Source organism: Stigmatopora nigra, chromosome 9 (assembly GCF_051989575.1).
Source record: "Stigmatopora nigra isolate UIUO_SnigA chromosome 9, RoL_Snig_1.1, whole genome shotgun sequence".
Lineage (NCBI taxonomy): Eukaryota > Metazoa > Chordata > Actinopteri > Syngnathiformes > Syngnathidae > Stigmatopora > Stigmatopora nigra.
Window position 1 is genome coordinate 4,207,849 of NC_135516.1, and position 19,040 is coordinate 4,226,888.

Genomic DNA, 19,040 nt, shown 5'->3' on the forward strand with positions numbered 1-19,040 from the left:
TCATCAGCTGCTCTCTGCCCTCGCTACCTCAGCCAGGAACATTGTCAAGGACCAATACCACCCTGTTCACAACCTGTTCCAGCTGCTGCCCTCCGGCAGACGTTACAGGTCTCACAAAGCACCGACAAATAGACTTAAGGACAGTTTTTCCCCCATCAGGACTCTGAACTTGTGTTAGCACGACACACAATCCCTTCTGTGCAAAAACTTCGGGGTGTGCAATAACAATGTGCAATATCTTAGACTGTGCAATATTTTAGAATCCACCGAGCTGGGATGTGACTTTTTATACTTTTATACTACTATTTCAGTTTTTTTTTGTTATACACAGCTGTGTATGATGACAATAAAGGCTTTTGACTTGATTTGAGGTATGAGTGTGAGCGTGAATGGTTGTTTGTCTCCTTGTGCCCTGCGATTGGCTGGCCACCAATTCAGGGTGTCCCAGCCTCTGGCCCAAAGTTAGCTGGGATAAGATCCAGCACCCCCCACGACACGACCCAAGTGAGGATAAAGCGGTTCAGAAAATGAGATCAGAGATGATATACCAAATTGGAAAGCTAAGCTAATTGTTTAATTTGTAAATGTATACATTTATTGTAATGATCAATCAATCTAAGAACTGCTTATATGTAGTAATAGAATTTGTAAAAGGAGTAGTACTAAATAAAACATAAAGTGTCCAGACAGGGAAGAGACGGGAAGCTGGATTCTCATCACCACCTGGTGGTGAGTTGTCTTCAATGATAGTGAGGATGTCAGGTGGGCCTGGCACACGCAATTGTTTTGTGAGGGTCTTCCTGGGAATGTTTGTCATTCAGAGTTATAACCGAGAAAAGTTGTTTTTGTGTTTTGCACCAGCATTTATTGGCTTTAGTTTCTTACTGTATATTTGTTAATATAGGACATGCAATCAAATGCTTAGGGCAGCCCAGCGGATCAGTGGTTAGCGCGTCGGCCTCACAGTGGGGGTCCTGGGTTGAAATCCAGGTCAGTCCAAGTGTGTGGAGTTTGTATGTTCTCCCTGGGCCTGCGTGGGTTTTCTCTGGGTTCTCAGGTTTCCTAACACATTCCAAAAACATGCATGGCTGACCACCAATTCAGAGTGCTCCAGCACCCCCCTCAGAGTGTTCCTCGCCTCTGGCCCGAAGTCAGCTGGGTTAGGCTCCAGCACCCCCCCCCCCCCCATGACCCTAATGAGGATACAGCGTTTCAGAAAATGAAATGATAAAAAATGAAATCATATACTTTGATATTAACTGAAACAACACTTTTTTATACATGATTGTGTTGTATTTTATAAGATTTATTTTTGTAGTGTTTGGTAGAACAGAGTAACTTAACATTATCTCACAACATTTGTTCACTCTTTCATGAAAATAGGAATTTGCATTTTTTCCACATTTCACACCTTAGATTTTCCGAGGTCATTTGTCTTTGTTGTGATGTAGCTGCGGTAATAAAATTTAATGAAGAGTATGATGAGGCTGAGAGCGTAGATGAACCCAATCATGTTCAAGGCGTCAGGGTAGTCACAGTCAGCAAGCAAGTTGTAAGCGGTGTGAATGGTTAGCAGGAAAAACTGAAGCTGTAACGAGAGCAAGAAAATGAAAAAAGGGTGAAACTGAATTCATAACTAATTTAAAATCATGGAAGATCATAAATTTAGAGTTGGGCCTTGTGAACATTTATTGGTGCCCCTGTATCTCTGCGTTTGATGCCACTTTATCCCCATTCAATAGACTGCTATCAATGCGTAGCATAATTTTACTATATGTAGCATCAGTACAAATCGAACTTACTTTACATTTTATCAGAATGTTGAGTGGCTTTGGATTTAGACAAGATAATGTCATCAGAAAGATACCAGCAGTCAATTGTTGGGGAGTTCATAATCATTACATTTGCTGCAATTTGTTTAATGAAAGCAATGCATTTTACAATGAAGATTGATTTAATCTGACTGTATTTACCAGAGAACCCAATGGGTAGGGGGTATTGAGCAACCAAAGGACAAAAAAAATGAAGATAGATCAGATACGGGCCATGATAGGGCCAGGTGTGTGCGCAAGCAAACCTATTAATGTGATGGGGAGATGCAAGTATTAAGTCAAATCACTTGTGAGCATTACTGAGTCGACATCCTAGTTTTTGGTAACTGATCGTTAATTGCTGCTACCCCTACAGCCAAGAGGGGAAATGAGAATGGCGCCCCCTCCCTCCGACCCCCACACACAGCACTAACAGATGGAACACCATCAGCTCCCCAGGACGATCCCCCAGCCATCAGTCACCAACAATCAGCCTTCATAAGGAATATGCAGATGATAAAGAAAAGGAAGATGATGGATAGATATGCAAGTAAGTGTAAAAGTGCCCAATTGTTAAATATTTACTCGTAAAGATGGCGTGAGGTATAACATTTGATCCTGCGGGCCAGCACTGCCCGGTAGAAAATGAAAGGAGTGACAAAAAAAAGTCAATTCAATCCAATTTTATTCATACAGTGATCTCACACAGCATATCACAACTGATTTGTTGTCATGGCACTTCACATATGGATCAGGAATGGAAAAAGAGGTTTTTAGATATTAAAAAAATCTGATTTAAAGTACCAACACTGGCTTAGCCTTTTTTAATACGTTGCCACCTTTAGAATGAGAGAAAGAGTGTGTGTTCCCATGACTGTGTGAAAGTCATAAAGAGAGTGCAAAAGTGAGACCTAGAGCGAGAGAGACGAAAAAGACAATGAGAGATCCTGGCTGGCTGCATTTCTTGAGGAATTGGATGCCATGGGAATAAACAAAATTAGTCAAATAAGATTAGGTAGAAAAGGTGGGACAACAAATCAGAGAAAAAATAATAGAACGTGAACAATGAGTTACTATGTTCCATTTTCCATGAAGTAAATGAAAATACATCAATCAATTATGTTTTTCCCCGGCAATTTTTCCTCATTTTCCAAAAGTGTACATCTCAGCTCTAAATACCATCAAGTCCTTTTCAATCATTTTCATCAACACATCATTCATTGATGAATTCAAAGTGTCTTATTTGCCATATAATAAGGCTCACTATAGTAAGTTAGAATATAAACACCATACAAAACTTTTTGGGCTGCCTCATAGGTACAGGCATATTTCCCTTGTTTTTCATGTTTCAAATAGCTTTCTTTTCTTAAAAAATCAGTACATATTAATGTTATCTAAAGCATATGTGTGGTCTGAATCTTGTATTGTGATAAAAAGTGTTGGAGCAGCAGTGAAAATAAAATTACATAAAACCCTAAACACTTAAGAAATTTGAAATGTTACTACTTTTTTTAAAAATCACGATTTAAATAGCTTTTTTCAAAGTAATAATATAAAAAAGTTTATATTTATAGTCTTGGCTTTTAGCTTCTGAAGATAGCTATTGATTTTAGGTTAATAATGATATGAATTAGCAATGAATGAGGCAAGAGTAATGAGAACAATAAAAAATATTGTCCATTATTGGGGTTATTATTTTTTAGACATGCCAGAATATGATTTGTATTAACATATGATTAATTTTTTTTGAAGATCTCAGTGCATGTGGTTTTCAAAATTTAAATAACTAGAAGTCCCACTCGCTATTGCTCTCCTTTGAACAAAAATAAAATGCCATTTCTTTTCTCACTTCTTCCATTTTCTTTGTTCATTGGTCTTTGACTTGAGGTAGCTGTGGTAGTAAAAATGACTGAAGAGTGCGATGAGGCTGAGAGCGTAGATTAACACAACCAAGTTCAAGGCATCAGGGTAGTCACAGTCAGCGAACAAGTTGTAAACGGTATGAAGGGTTACCAGGAAAAATTGAAGCTGTAAAGAGATCGAAAAAAACGGGAAGTGTGTGAGATGGCAAACAAAGTAATGACTAAACTTAAATCATGTGTTGTTGTTATTTTAATCCGAAAAAAACCCATTACCAGGAAATTGTTAATGTTGGATTGAAAATATTTGTTAAGAAATGGTTGGTGGAATAATGTAATTTTAATATATTTTAGATTTTTTTCATTTATATTACATAGTGTTCATTCATTCATTCATTTGATGAAACGGTTATCCTCACAAGGCTCGCTGGGGGTGCTGGAGCCTATGCAAGGAACTACAGGCACCAGGTGGGGGACACTCTGAATCGGTTGCCAGATAATTGCAGGGCACAAAGAGAGAAACAACCAGTCACGCTCACACTCATACCTAGGGGCAATTTAGAGCCTACCATGCATGTTTTGGGGACGTGGGAGGAAACCAGAGTACCAGGAGAAATCCCACACAGGGTTAGGTTAGGCTGCACGGTGGAAGAGTGTTTAACAAATCTGCATTCCCGCGCTCGGAGGTCGTGGATTATTCCCGATGGTTTTTGAGTTTCTTTGTGGTATTTACATATTCTCTCCATGCTGTCGTGTAGGTTTTGATTTACTGTTATTTTTATCATTATTGCATATTTAGTTAGCCTTGATTTAATGTCTCTCTGTACCTCATGCAACTCTTATAAATATGTTGGAGTTATTGTGCTTAACAAATTATCTTAATCATATTATGTCATGTCATTAATGGCGAAGAGGGGGGATGGGAGAGAAGGGGAGAAGGGGAGAGGTAGAGAGGCAGAGAGGGAGAGAGGGAGAGAAGGAGAGGGGGAGAGAGGTAGGGAGGGAGAGAGGGAGAAAGAGAGTGAGAGAGAAAGAGAGAGAGTGAAAGATAGAGATAGATAGAGAGAGAGAGAGGGAGAGAGAGAGAGAGAGAGAGAGCAAGAGAGAGAGAGCAAGAGAGAGAGAGAGAAGAGAGAGAGAGAGAGAGAGAGAGAGAGAGAGAGAGAGAGAGAGAGAGAGAGAGAGAGAGGAGAGAGAGAGAGAGAGAGAGAGAGAGAGAGAGAGAGAGAGAGAGAGAGAGAGAGAGAGAGAGAGAGAGAGAGAGAGAGAGAGAGAGAGAGAGAGAGAGACTTGGCATCACGCTCGTAACATGACATAAACTTTAAATCTAACTTAAATGAACTGTGATTACTATACACACACTTAAAATATGTTTAGTCTTACTTTACACTAAATTTAAATATTCTTGTGTCAAAACAAAAGCAAAGATGTTAATGTATTTCACCACGGCCTTCAAAGTCGGAACTTTATGCTTCTCAATGCCTCAGAATCGAGTGCATCCCAGATGGTTGTCTAAAATTATCGAACCACCCATGACTCGCTTTGAAGGGTTTCGGTGTTGTCTTTTTCAAATGCTTGCTTTGCTTATAAGCTCATTTAGATTCCTCTGGCTTTTTTGCGGATTATCGACTCGGTCATGCTATCCCCAGTAAAAAATGCAACCTATACGGCCGGTTGTACGTAGATATCTTTGCGCGAGCATGATGGGGCAAGAAAGACAGAGCGATGCTGGTATCATAAGCAGCCTTTCGCATACTCAGCCACCCGGACAGCCACATCGGGAACCAACTCATATGCTCGTATCTCAAATTTGTCTCGTATGTCACAACTCAAAACGTTTTACTCATAATTTTCCTTGTATATTTAATTTCTCGTATTTTTGGATACTCATATTTCAAGTTATTACTATAGTGTAGAATTGCTCTGATTTACGGTAGACTACATTTATAATGTCTTATCATAAAACGACATCATAACTCAGGTTAACTGATATCATTTTGAATCAGTTATTGAATTAAATCAGGCAGTTTCTATGCCTACTTGTATTTTGTTTGTTTTAATTTAGCAGTTAGGCAGTGTTACCTTTAAAACCTCAATCCAGGGCACCTGCATGAATTCACATTTCTTGCTGAATCCAATTCGCTAAACGAAAATGAGCAAGAAGGGCAAAAACTCAATTTTCAATGCGAAAATCAAAAGAAAACTGAAATGAACTAGTAAATAAAATACACTTACCGCACAACAATTAGGAAAACGTATACTTAAATATTTAACACGTAATTACTGCAACTGTGTACTACATGCTGCAATTTAACCCCAAACTAACCTATGGGGTGTATTTATTTTGATACTATAATACCTAAAAATTACTTCGGAAATGCATAACATCACTAACATGAAGCAGAAGAATATGAGACCTAAGCACACCTATCAACCGACAGTGTGGGGAGTCACAACTAAGACAAAGCTGCCATTGTTCTAATATGAGCTGACAACAGTATAGGAATCGTTCAGTTCCTCTACATTCAAAATACTGATAAATAAAGAATGAATTTAATTATATCTCAACAAAATATGTGCACCATTAAATGCCACATATAACAAAAAATATAACTGCAATACACGCAATGCACATCCTTGCAAGCCCAGCTTCAGTTCATGAAAGTGTGATGGCGAATTCCAATAAAGACTATTTGCACTTCGCTGTGGAGGTTACGATAATTATTGTAACAATGGCAACAATCCTCTATAAGTCTATATTAAGCTGTATAATGCACCCATTCAGAGGAAAAACAACAGCAGTCAGCATTTAAAACTAAAAAAACAACAAAAAACAAATCATTCAGGAAGAGCCAAACATGAACTACGGCTACTAAAACTATGAGCAGTTGGGTGAGAATTTGCTGAGGAACAATTTGCAACAACTATAAAACACATTTAGTTTCAAGTGTTACAGCCATCTCAAATTTGGAATGATACTCCGCAAATTTCAGCATATGATATGCTACTACCTAAGAAAATAACTACGGGAACCCTATTTACAAGTGAAGGCCTATTTGCAGTTTTAGGTAATATCATGATTAATGCATAATTATTTAAAACAAAAATAAAAAATAATAATACACACAACGGTATGCATTTTTAGTAAAATCAAATAAACAAACAACAATAAACTTCGAGTAATTACGACATTAAGCTTTTCTTTTCTTTTTCGTTTTACACATATTGCTTATATTTAAATGGTTTGCAAGATGTGTTGGTACATTCTCCGAGCTGAACACAGGCAGGCTAACTATGTTTATATTTTTAAATTGTCCCTAGCAATTATAGCTATAATCTGACATTTCTTTGTTTTTTTACTTTTTTTTAGATAAACAAAATATTAAGTTCACTGTTTTAATTAGTAGTATTTAAATAAGGGGTCATTGTACTGTGTAGTTTCTAGAGCAGGTCATTTGGTCACAGAAAGGTCCGTGGTTTGATTCCTGCTCTCATTGCTCATAGTCAAAATCTCCTTGTGAAAGACACCAAACTCTAAACTTCAAATTGCACCGATGAACGATGGATGTGTGAAGCAAGTTCAGCATAAACCAAAGGGTATATCAAACCATAACACATTCGTACCTTGATCATTAGGTAATTATCTCATTTGACCAATTTTACCAAGTCAAAATACTACAACCGACCCAAAAAAGCCAAAGGGCAAAGACAATGGTGAAAAATCAAGCGAACCCAAGAAATGCTAAAACATACAATACATTAGACATTGATACTAACCAGCTGTAGGGATGTGAGATAGTGTTTCCACCAGAGATATTTGGTCATACGTGGTCCAAACGCTGCGAGACCATAGTAGAGATACATTGCCACATGAACCAGGGAGTTGAGAAGGCCCGCCATGAAAGCTTTGGGACAAATATAACTCAATAAGTACATTTGAAAACACTTAATGTTACATCAGCTTTTTGTATGTACTTACACTGGCCACCTGGTGTGTACTTTAATCCTAACCAACAGTTCAAAATCATGGTACTGTGATGGTAGACATGGAGGAAGGTCAGCTGTCCATTCTTTTTCCTCAGTATGAAAAACATCTGATAAATGCATATAGACATTTAGACAATGACATAAATACATGCTGATAAACGCTCTTTTCCTTTATATGTGATCAATACATTTAAAGACTCGAAAAGTGATACTCACTGTGTCACTGAACTCTACATATTTGGAGATGTAAAACAGCCAGCACACGCTAGCCATCTGTAAAAAATAATAAAATAAAATAAATATATATATTATATGTATGTATTTATATATTTCTTATATATATATATATATATATATATATAGTAAATTAGGAACAGAAAATTAAGTAATAAACATGTAATGAAGTGCTATTTTTAGCAAAGTATCACCCTCATGGCCAGTTGACTGTTGCTGTAATCGACTGGTTGACACAACAGACTGTAGTTAGCCATCCAGGAAGCTACAGTAAACTGCAAAGACAGAAATTGATTACAACCCACGTAGGTAATAGTTTTTTAAGCATAAGAAGAAGAAATAGAACATGGGTAAAGTGACAATATGTGTACTGACAGGGGTGGCCCAACTCTCCCATCAAGGACTGCAGTGAGTGCAAGCATTTGTTCCACCTGATTAAGAGGGCACATTTCCACCAATCTGGTGATTTAAAAGTTTAATCAAGGGGTATCCAAACTATTCCAGAAAGGGCCGCAGTGGGTGTGGGTTTTCGTTCCAACCTATAAGAGGGAACCTTTCCACCAATCTAATATCTTAGAAGTGCAATTTGTGGACTGGACTTGGTCTTGTTTCAGCAAAAAAACTCATTGGTTAAACTGTTTGTGTTGGATCAGTTAGAACAAAAACCTAAAGACCCATTTGGAGACCCTTGGTTTAATCACTTGATTGCAGTAAGGTGTTGCTTGTTTTTGGAGACACCTCATTGGTTAATCTGTCTGTGCTTCATTGGTTGTGACAAAAAAAGCACCTGTAGCAAACCTTTTAGAGGCAGGTTTGGACACCCCTGTTAATGATATAAGGTATATTAGGTATCTATACTAACAGAGGAGTGATCCGCTACAGAATATCCACTACTGTTCTGGCTCAACATCAAGTAATATATACTTGTTCATGCTTTTGCTACTTCTATCTTGCATCCAGCATTATGACATTATTATATAATATTGTTATATTGTACTTTGTTTCAGGGGTGATATAAGGCTGACATGTTAATTTCTTAATATCAAGCCAGTGTGTTATTCTACAGAAAAAAAGGTATGGACAGAAGTATTTCTAATACATTTGGAGGGCAAATTATGTGCTTCAATTTTGAGACAATATTAATAACCGATGTTACTCTCACCTCATAGAACATGTATGCTGACAGGCAGACCATTGTGAAATTGTAAACAATTAAGACAATTCTGAGGTTGATTGGCTTCTTCTTTGCCATTAGCTTTGGCCCGGCCCAAACAATGACCAGATAGCACAAAATTATAAAGCAGACTGGAACAGGATCGTAGACCAGCAGCCAGTTTTCTATCCTTTTATCTACGACAGACATAGAAAGCGTGAATCAACAAAATTAGCTAACAATACAGTGTTTTTGCCAAGATAAAAAGTGAAGGCATACCTCCATTGTCCAGAATTTTCTGGTAATTCAATACGGCCTTTTGCCAAATTGTAGGTTCCTTTAAACCCTGAATGTGAATAGAAACAAAAACCTGTATTTAAATGATGATAACCAATAAGAGCAGGTGTATCATGTTAGTATAAAATATCATCTGCATCCCTGAGCCAACACGCTGTGCTCTATGTAGTCATATTCCCTGTGTAGACCAAAGAGCAAAATTCAAAATTTGATATGCAAACATATCAAACCTGGATTTTAATTTGATGATTATGGCACTTAACATACAGTAAATGTCTCTTTACAACACACAAAAACTTTCTCAGTATCTATCTATTACGTTACCTTTAGCAATCTCCATGCTTTTGTGTTTGAAATTAAGCATTAACATGCTGTGCCTTATTTTTCTAACATTTTAGACATTTAGGTACGAGATAGATCGGCAGCTTCTGCACATATCCATGTTATGTGAGTATATTGTCACCTCTTGTTAGGGTTTTGGGTGGAGGTGAGTGTGGGTGTGTGTGATGTTCACCTCTTGTGCCCCTCCGGGCTTCCCTTCCTCTTAACCCTTGTAACCAGCTGCTCCTGATTCTGAAATCAGCCCTTGTGTGTCTATTTTAAACCCTGTTTTTTGTGAGTATTTGTCCGATCGTCAAATGTGTTGTTTTTTATGCCAAGTTAACACGCCATGTTCCATGTCTTCCCGTCAGTTTGATTTTGTGATCTGATTTCTACGTCCTTGTTATTTTCTATAGATTCCTTAAGTAATTAAAGTTATGTTATAGCACTCCTTCCAAATCCTTGACTGGTCCCCTGCATTTGGGTCCAATTTGCTCCGTCTGCACACTTAATGTAACCAATATTAACAAAATTCATTGATTTTAACACCACCTTTCCTGGTCAGAGGCAGATTGTTAGGTTTGTTTGCCTTTGGAGTTTTATGTTGTGATATTCTTGGTATTTCCCCCGGTGTAATTTGTCATTTTCATTGTCCATTGATTTCACCTGTTGTAATCTTCCCTATGTATCTCAAACTGTTGCCTTGTGTGTCATCCACCTGTTCTCAAAGTCCCATTGTTTACACATTCCTTGTTACGTCCTGTAGATGTAGATATCACTGAAAGGTATGTTTGATATCCAGCTTTTGGTACATCTTTGCATGTTGAGATTCGCTGCTCTTGTTTTGGTATGTTGTGTACACCACTGTTCCTGGCCTCCCTGGTTCCCAGCGATTGTATGTTTTTAATTTTATTTTTTATCCGCTTATACTCATAAGGGTGCTGGAGCCTGTCCCAGCTAACTACGGCCATCAGGCACTATACTGTATCAGTGTCCAGTCAATCACGAGGCACAAGTGCTGAAATCAGTTGCACTAACAATCAGAAATTTTAACCCTATTAAAATTTGATGAATGGCAGGTCGCTGGTGAGTGCTTAGCGCGTCCGGCTCACAGTTTTTGGGTCCTGGGTTTGAATCCAGGTCGGTCCTCCTGTGTGGAGTTTGCATGTTCTCCCTGAGCCTCCTCCATTCCAAAGACATGCATGGTAGGCTAACTGAACACTAAAAATTGCCCATTGGTATGAGTGTGAGTGTGAATTGTTGTCTGTCTCCTCGTGCCCTACGATCAGCTGGCCACCGATTCAGGGTGTCCCCCCACCTGCGGCCAAAGGTCAGCTGGCTTAGGCTCCAGAACCCCCACAACCCTCTTTAGGATTAAGCGGTTCAGAAAATTAAATGAATAAAAATGTTATGTTGGCAAATATTGTGTGTAGGCAAAACTGAGGACAGCTCATCATCTAACTTCTGGATTGTGACATAGAAAATATAAATCAGTATGTGAACTAGAACTTCTCAGCCACTATTGTTGGACACAAATGCATGAGCAACTAACTATGTTTGGTGAGTCTTTGTACAACTGGTTTTCTTCGTTATGCATTAAAATAACATCCATGAGTGTGCTACAGCACACTACAGGCTGAAGGCTATGCGCGCATTCCTTCTTTTATTTGGCGGTCAGGACATACTGTGACATATTGCTAAACCTCATTAGCTTGGAGAGATGCCTCACAATTAACATTAACAATAGCATTATGGCATCCAATGTGAGACAATTATTGTAAACTTTCCCCTCATCAGTTCATTGTTGTAAAATACTTTGGGGTACAAAATGCAGTTTGTTCTCATACAAGCCTAAATAAAACCAAAAGACAATCCTATTTTTTTCATGAATAAGTAGATCATCAAGTAATCAAGTGTAACCTGTAGAAGTGATTCAGAACCTGTTTGGCTGCGGTTCCTTTGTAGAGACGAAAAATAATTTCATTCATTTTCCATGATAATTTCGGCCAGGGCAACTAATGTGTGCTAAAATTAATATATTCATTTTGGAATACACTTTTACACATTATAGAATCGTGTTTCTCCTATTCCTCCGGATATTCAAAATACAGGACACGTGTTTTATTGAAGGATAACCAACAGTAAGTTAATGATGATCATTTTAATATCCTTTTTACTTTGTAAAAGGATGGTCCTTCAAATACAACTTCACATGGGAACAGTCAGTTCCATTAAAACAATGGTTTATAAAACAAGAGTACTTATAATGTATAGAATTATACAGTAAAAAGCAATTCAGTGACATGTAACGTGTGAAAACCTACCTCCATTTAAGTGCCGAACTCTTGACAATTTTCTATTCAGCTCCAGCTCCAGTCAAACTTATGATCGATCCATTTCCAACGTCTGCATCTGTATTGTGATGTTCCAACTTATCCTAGAAGCCTTTCCTGTTTTCCAACTTTGACCTACTGCCTCATATAGTGATTACTTGCTCAACTGTACTTTTTAATGCTGAAAGAATTGACGATTCACTACTATTTGCAATTTAAATATTGAGGTAGTTAAGGTATTGAAAGAGAAAAAAAAAACTGTAGTGATCATATATTCCAATTCGCAAAGCTTGCTGAAGTACAGAAGGCTATTCTACATCTGAATAGTGCACCAACCTAAAATACCTGTGGCATTATGAGGCACATTCATAAGAAAGGCGTGAGAAGTCTTTTTTTGTGTCTGTTAATGACAACTTAGTCCCTCCCTACCCTCCAGGCAGCCAACCAAGGCTAAATAAATTAAAAGAACCAATGTGATGCAGGACTACAGTACATCAGTGGATATACTTTAGAAACTATATTTTGTTGTGGTAATACGAACTACATATACAAATTCCCCCTGTGTTAACACAGGACAATCATACTTGGACAATCAAAAGATCAATTTGTCATTATTAATTGAAACAGAACATTTATCTAGGCTACTAGATTTGTTTTAGATGTTTGGTTATAGATTTATGGTATAGCACATCTCTAAGGACCCTTCAAAGTACTTTTGTACAACATGTTTCTTTTTAAAAAGTAAATTCAACAAACAGAGGTGGAAAAACTTGATATGGGCGAGTAAACCGCCCATTCTGGAATACCCAGCCCATGCAAAAATGTCTCGTATCAGGAATCTTCTTGTCGCACATAAATTAGTCAACAGTGTTTCAAATCTCAGTCTTTAAAGTCCATCTAATGTTTACACATTACATAAACTTTACTGCAAGTTGCCTAATTACTTATTTGTTTTTGTCAACTGTCCCAGCAAAATTTTGCTGTGAAATCCTTTTGCTAACCTCTGAAAACCATTGCAAAATTCTAAACTCTTATTTTAAATCATAAAAGAAAAATGATGGAAAAGTAATATATTCTGTCCTCTGATTATATACATGAATGATTGTGTGGTTCGTTTTTTTACCTGGCGTAGGCTATAGCTCAAACATGGGCAAACTACCCTTGCCGGTCTACTTGCCAAAAGACATTTAGCCGTCTGACGTCTGGCCGGAGGGGCATCTGGCCGAACGTAGGATTAGCCGAACGACTAATTGGCCGACCGACTATCTAACTGAAGTACATTTTGCTGACATGCTCGCCCCGCCCCCGGTCGTGTGTGAAAAATATACTTTGGCTAGATAGTCGGTATATCCATATTAAAAGAATCCTCTCCCTCTCGTCATGAATATAACCGCGCAGCTTGAAAAGGACCAGCTAGCAGGCGGATCATGAGGCCATATGTCTCGTATCTCAGGGCAAAAATATGGTCGTAATTTTCCTCATATCTCAAATTTCTCATGAATTGGGACACTCGTACGCCAAGATATTGCTGCAGATAGAAAAAACAGACACTAATAAATCAACCGAAAAAGAAAAAAGAAAAGTTTCAATACAAATGGTTTATGAATGACAGAAGAAAAAGAAAAACAATAATCTGAGTGGCGACTTAACAGACCATCTTATAATTAATGTTATCATGGCAAAAGTTAATTACGTATAATCAATGAAGCACAGAACAGGAAGAGGGTGTAAGCAACAAAGAGACGAAGGTTTGCTCAGCATCAATGCAATGCATCTAGTTCTGTGTGAGAAACAGCAATGTTCAGTTCCATTTGTCTTTCCACACACATCCATCTGCAGCTTCCCCCTGCTAGGTTTGAGACTGTGGACTTCATTAATTGGAGGAGACAAGGAAGACCAAGAACTACTGCTTCTACATACAGGTAGAAAATCCATACAGAGACTGCACAAACTGCATAAAATCAAACCCCTAACAAAATTAATTCATTCATTTTGAACCACTTTATCCTCACTAGCCTCAGGAGGGGTGCTGGAGCTTATCCCAGCTGACTTCGGGCAGGGCATAAGCAGACGGACAACCAATCACACTCACACCCATACCTAAGGGCAATTTAGAGTGTCCAATCAGCCTGCCATGCATGTTTTTGGAATGTGGGAGGAAACCGGAGTACCTGGAGAGAACCCACGCAGGCTCGGGAAGAACATGCACACTCCACACAGGTGGACCGACCTGGATTTGAACCCAGGACCCCAGAGCTGTGAGGCCAATGTGCTCACCACCCAAGTCACCAGGCCGGCCCAGAAAAGTAATATGAATTAAAATTGTCGTCTTAATTAGCATTTTCAGTATGAATACTGTGGTTTGAGGGAACGTGAGAGTCGGCATGAGAATGTTGATGAAGATGAGGGATTCTTTGAGTTGTATTATGGTCAAGCTGATATGATTGTGATTGATTCTGGTGGCTGTGAGGAAGATGATGAGACTGGCCATAGTGCTGAGTTGTCAGTAGTTTTTCGGTTGAAGACATGGTGTTGTTGACGTTCGATGGCACTGTATCATTTTTTGGGATGATTCCATTCGTTGATGTAAAATTAGCCTGGGGATGATATAATGGTTTATTTAACTACTCATCTGGTTTCTTGAGCTAACATAGTATGTTAGTATTCATTTAAATAATACGATCAACATTTTTTGAAAGAACATATAATAGCAGTATAATTCTAGATGACTTAGTCTGAAAAAGCTCTTTTATTAGTTATCATTAGACTTTGAGGACTTAATGTGACGGGTGTATTGAAAAAAAAACATATTTAGAATGAGATGGTGGAGAGATGCTTTGCATGATTAGGCATGTACTTATCGCGATAGTATTGAATGCAATTGCCACATCAGCTATAGGGGATGGACTTAAGTGGTATTCAAATGAATAACGTTTTCAAATAAAACACATTATTCAAAAGAAGTATTCCTATCATCAGTAACCTTATAAAATGTTGTACAATTGTATTGTACTCATACGAACTGAGTTACAAATAGGGTATTTTATTTTTGAACAGGTTAATTTTCTGGAACTAGCATTTTATCTTTCATTAAGCTTCAATTCAGTGTTGCCCTCCTATGGTCACTTTTACTATAACACAAAGATAAATCCAATTAGTGTTGCCACTCATATTTGTAATTGCAAAACGGTAAATACAGATTTTCCTAAATACAATTCCATGTGTTCTCATCATTTTGTTTTAGTTTTCACAATACTGTTATTATTAAATGTGGAACAATGCTGTGTTGTGTATGCGTGATTACTCACAGTACAATTGCAGATGTTTTTAAGATAGGTGGCTCTGATGGCAGCCTCAACATAAGGATAGTGCAGATAACTGTATGGAAGCACTATATGGAATGTCAGGAGACCACACCTGGACAAAACATCACCAGCAGACAAAAATAATTACCTTAGACATTTTGTGGGTTCCTGTTGTCAAGCCAAACTGTATATGACTATTGTAAGAATATTTTTTTCTTATTTGTATCTTGAAAGAGTGAAGAAGTGTTTTGGTTCACTTGTAAAGAGGAGGCTCAGTTCACCTGTCATAGACTAGGAAGTCATCTTTGTCCCCCTGCAGCGCTTCCCATACATCATTTTGAAAGGGAGTCTGCTGGTACACCGGAACTTCAGGAGGCACTTTTCTTTTCAGCTCCCAGTACATTGCCCTCGACAGAGAGTCTCGCTCATTTACTATCATGAAAGACACCCCAGTCAGGTTGTTCCGGTTCAGCTTGTCACGCAGGCCACTGATTCTAAAGATTGAGACAAAAGACTAAACGGTCAAAGTTCAACAATTACGATGCACTGTAGAATGTTTCATTTCAATATTTTTACATGAAAAAGCAATTCCATTTATAAAAATAAATCAAGAGTTATCCCAATAATGTTTACATACGTTACCCAGAAATTAGCTCCTTCCCCACAGTCGTTATTTTCGTAATTAATTATTTTACAAAGTTTTAATCACGACATTAGACATAAAAACAAATAATAGCGATTTTTTAATGTATTGTTTTAAGTAAATGAAATGCTATATTTGAAACAGCTACATTCTTTCTTTTTTATGTCATATTTCTTCCTGCTTGTCTAGCTTAAAAACATTAACAGGGTTATCCTTTCTTTTATGTCCCTCATGTTGGATTAATTGGCTTTTTTCCATGGATTTTGTGGAAAATCTTTCTGATAATGTCTTTTAACTTAACAACATTTTTCTATACATTTTGTCATTGCCATGGCCTTATTTTTTTGTATAATTACATGATTCATAAAATGTGAGTGCTAAAATTAGACGAAAACCTCAGTGTCAAATTAAAATATACTACAACTTTTTCAGGGTTGCCCGGTGGTTAGCGCTTCTGCCTCACAGTGGGAGACCTGGGATCAAATCCAGGTCGGTCCACCTGTGTGGAGTTTGCATGTTCTCCTGCGTGGGTTTTCTCCAGGTACTCCGGTTTCCTCCCACATTCCAAAAACCTGCATTGTAGGCTGATTGGACACTCGAAATTGCTCATAAGTATGAGTGTGACTGTGAATGGTCATTTGTCTCCTTGTGCCTCGGTCATGTTGATTAAATTTGTTTTTGTTGCCTTTTAAGACAATCATAATCTCTACAAGATTATAATACAGCTTCTTTCAAATGTACATCAATTCAATATTTTCATACTTCGAGGCCTGAGTGAGACAAAAGTGTCAGCTTGCTTTGAGTAGTGCCACCACCACGACTTTTCCCAATACTGCCTGCATGGGTGCTTGTTGAATGATATCCCAGTAGGGAGCAGGTTTGCAGATCCTGGTGCCTGCGTCCTCCGCCTCGACCAACAGACTATCTTGGGAGGCTAAAAGCAGACCTGGCAAGGCAGTGCATGTCCACAGCAACAGTTGGGAGAACATTGTTCCCCCAGTCTGTCAAAACAGCCTTCCCTGAGAAAGCACATGATTATCCATGCATATTAGTTTTACTTAATAATAATACTTAAACTATAAACTCATCAACACGTACACACGCATAGTATAATATTTTAGACAGTGTTATAATAAAAAAATATTACAAATTGAACAAATAACATGTTACATTAGGATTGCCTTTTTTTAAATACATGATTTTTATATATTTCTTTCAATAAAGCAAAGTCCAACCATAGTAACACAGTAAACTCACCTCTGTTGTATCCTTGCTGTCCTCTTGACCCAAAGAGATGTTTACACCTCTGTTGTTTTTTAAAGCTTCTAAACTGGACCCTTCCCCCAAATCAATCAGAAGGTGGGCTGAAACACTATCCGCAATGTAACTCCAAGTCCATGGTCCATTCCACATGTTTAACTTTTTAAACACGTTTAAAAGTAACTTGTGTACAGTAAACTGTAATACAGACAATACCACTTTTTGTTTTCGTGCCTTGTACTTTCGGTTAAATGAGAACACCCATATTAACAAATGTAATTATAAGGTGAGTCTCTGCACAAAATATAAGATGTTTGTGAGTGTATTTTTGTAATTATTATTTTTTTTCAATCATGAACCAGTACATTATTGAAATTTCACGAGCCCCAATGTACATCTAGTAAATATGTCTATTGTTTTGTCACCTCTGACACAATGACAAAAATTGGGCAGTCAGAAAAACTCCATGTGACTCAAAATCCACAGTTCGACCTTTGGAAGAAAGTAAGAGGCCCAGATCAATGACAATCAGGACCAGAAGATCAACGGAAAAAAGCTCATACAAACCAAGGGATTTTAACAGTGCTGTGCATACAATTACTTGTTTGTCATTGGATGTTAACTACAATACAGTAAACGATATACCCATACAGTGGTGGTGGAAGTTCATTTTCCATGTGAAAGAGTTCCAGGTTTATGTCAGGAAGTTTAAAATAAATTGTCTGGCAACGAATTAAAGGTGTCCTCCGCCTACTGTTCATAGATGGTTGGATAAGCAACTGGTTCCAGCCAACCCTTGTGAGGTTAAGGAGAATGAATGAAGGAAAGTAAGACTGAAGGTTCCAAAATTTGTGTTTGTATACAAATGAACTGAGTAGAAATGTTCACGGAGTCAAAATATATTAATGTTTAATTAAAGTCCGACAACAATATTGCATCATCTAGTGAGGATAAAGCGGTTCAGAAAATGAGATGAGATGAGATTACAAATTTATTTAGCTGGATTATAAATTGTTTCCCCTCCTTATTTGGATTTGGATAACTTTATTCATCCCGTATTCGGGAAATTACATTGTGGCAGTAGCAAGAGGGTGATTAGACAGAATAAACAGCAAAGCAAAAGCACAAAGTACAAAGCAAATCAAAGTAAATGGAAAAACATTAAAGTAAAAATTATAAAGTACAAAGTAAAGTAAAAAAGAATGTATTAGGAAATATTAAAATGTCATTTAAAAAAGATAGAAGGGCTGTAAAACATGAAAAACATAAGAGTCTGACACCCTTGGTGCAGAGCTACTGCCACAGGCTCCCGCTTGAACGGCGCCATGGGTAACATCTTAATTCGACCTAATCTTAGAGAGAAGTCATGGACTGGTCGCTTATCAATCTTAAGGCCAATAAAAATAATTAATAATATAACATTTAGTTTGTAGAGCAAATGAATCAACACTGTGTGAAATAGGGAAACACAGTTTAGAAGGGCTTCTTCAACCTTAAAACTTTCACTGTGAGCTAGAAGTCATTTGTGCCTCAAAACAATTTTCATTCCTTCTTCCACACATGTGGACGCTTGGTAATAGGAGGGTAAAGCCTGGATGAATAACATTGCGATCACAATGCTGCCTAGATCTGTGCTAAAGTTTCATCATTTTTATGCTGCTTTCTAGTCTTTTGTCATGTAAGTATTGCCTTGTTGAGTTAGCTTCAACCTACACAAGGGACTAAAGATGCCTTTGGCTATAATCTTACATATATATTCATTAACATGAACATGTATATGTTAACAGTGGTGTGCCGTCAGTGCCTTAAAGGCCTTCTCTGCTAGCCTAAGAAATAT

The 19,040-nt window shown here is 37.7% G+C and overlaps 2 protein-coding genes across 3 annotated transcripts; both read right to left on the reverse strand.

Moving 5' to 3' along the window:
• Positions 1-1,285: 1,285 nt before the first annotated feature.
• elovl8a (ELOVL fatty acid elongase 8a) lies at positions 1,286-12,365 on the reverse strand. 2 transcript variants are annotated; one of them, XM_077724930.1, is made up of 9 exons: positions 11,987-12,365; positions 9,324-9,390; positions 9,054-9,241; positions 8,086-8,166; positions 7,874-7,930; positions 7,650-7,764; positions 7,448-7,575; positions 3,661-3,839; positions 1,409-1,588 (listed from the first exon to the last, which is right to left on the reverse strand). In XM_077724930.1, exons 1-9 carry the CDS (start codon positions 11,990-11,992, stop codon positions 1,570-1,572), a joined length of 840 nt encoding a protein of 279 aa, XP_077581056.1. In that variant the 5' UTR covers positions 11,993-12,365; the 3' UTR covers positions 1,409-1,569. The 2 variants fall into 2 exon arrangements, with proteins under 2 accessions (XP_077581057.1, XP_077581056.1); XM_077724931.1 differs by lacking the exon at positions 3,661-3,839 and having other exon boundaries at positions 1,286-1,588.
• Positions 12,366-14,299: 1,934 nt separating this feature from the next.
• Positions 14,300-17,277, reverse strand: selenop2 (selenoprotein P2). The gene is made up of 5 exons (XM_077724435.1): positions 17,201-17,277; positions 16,706-16,962; positions 15,582-15,794; positions 15,304-15,412; positions 14,300-14,592 (listed from the first exon to the last, which is right to left on the reverse strand). The coding sequence occupies exons 2-5, from the start codon at positions 16,930-16,932 to the stop codon at positions 14,326-14,328; spliced, it is 816 nt and encodes a 271-aa protein (XP_077580561.1). The 5' UTR covers positions 16,933-16,962; positions 17,201-17,277; the 3' UTR covers positions 14,300-14,325.
• Between the last annotated feature and the right edge of the window lie 1,763 nt (positions 17,278-19,040).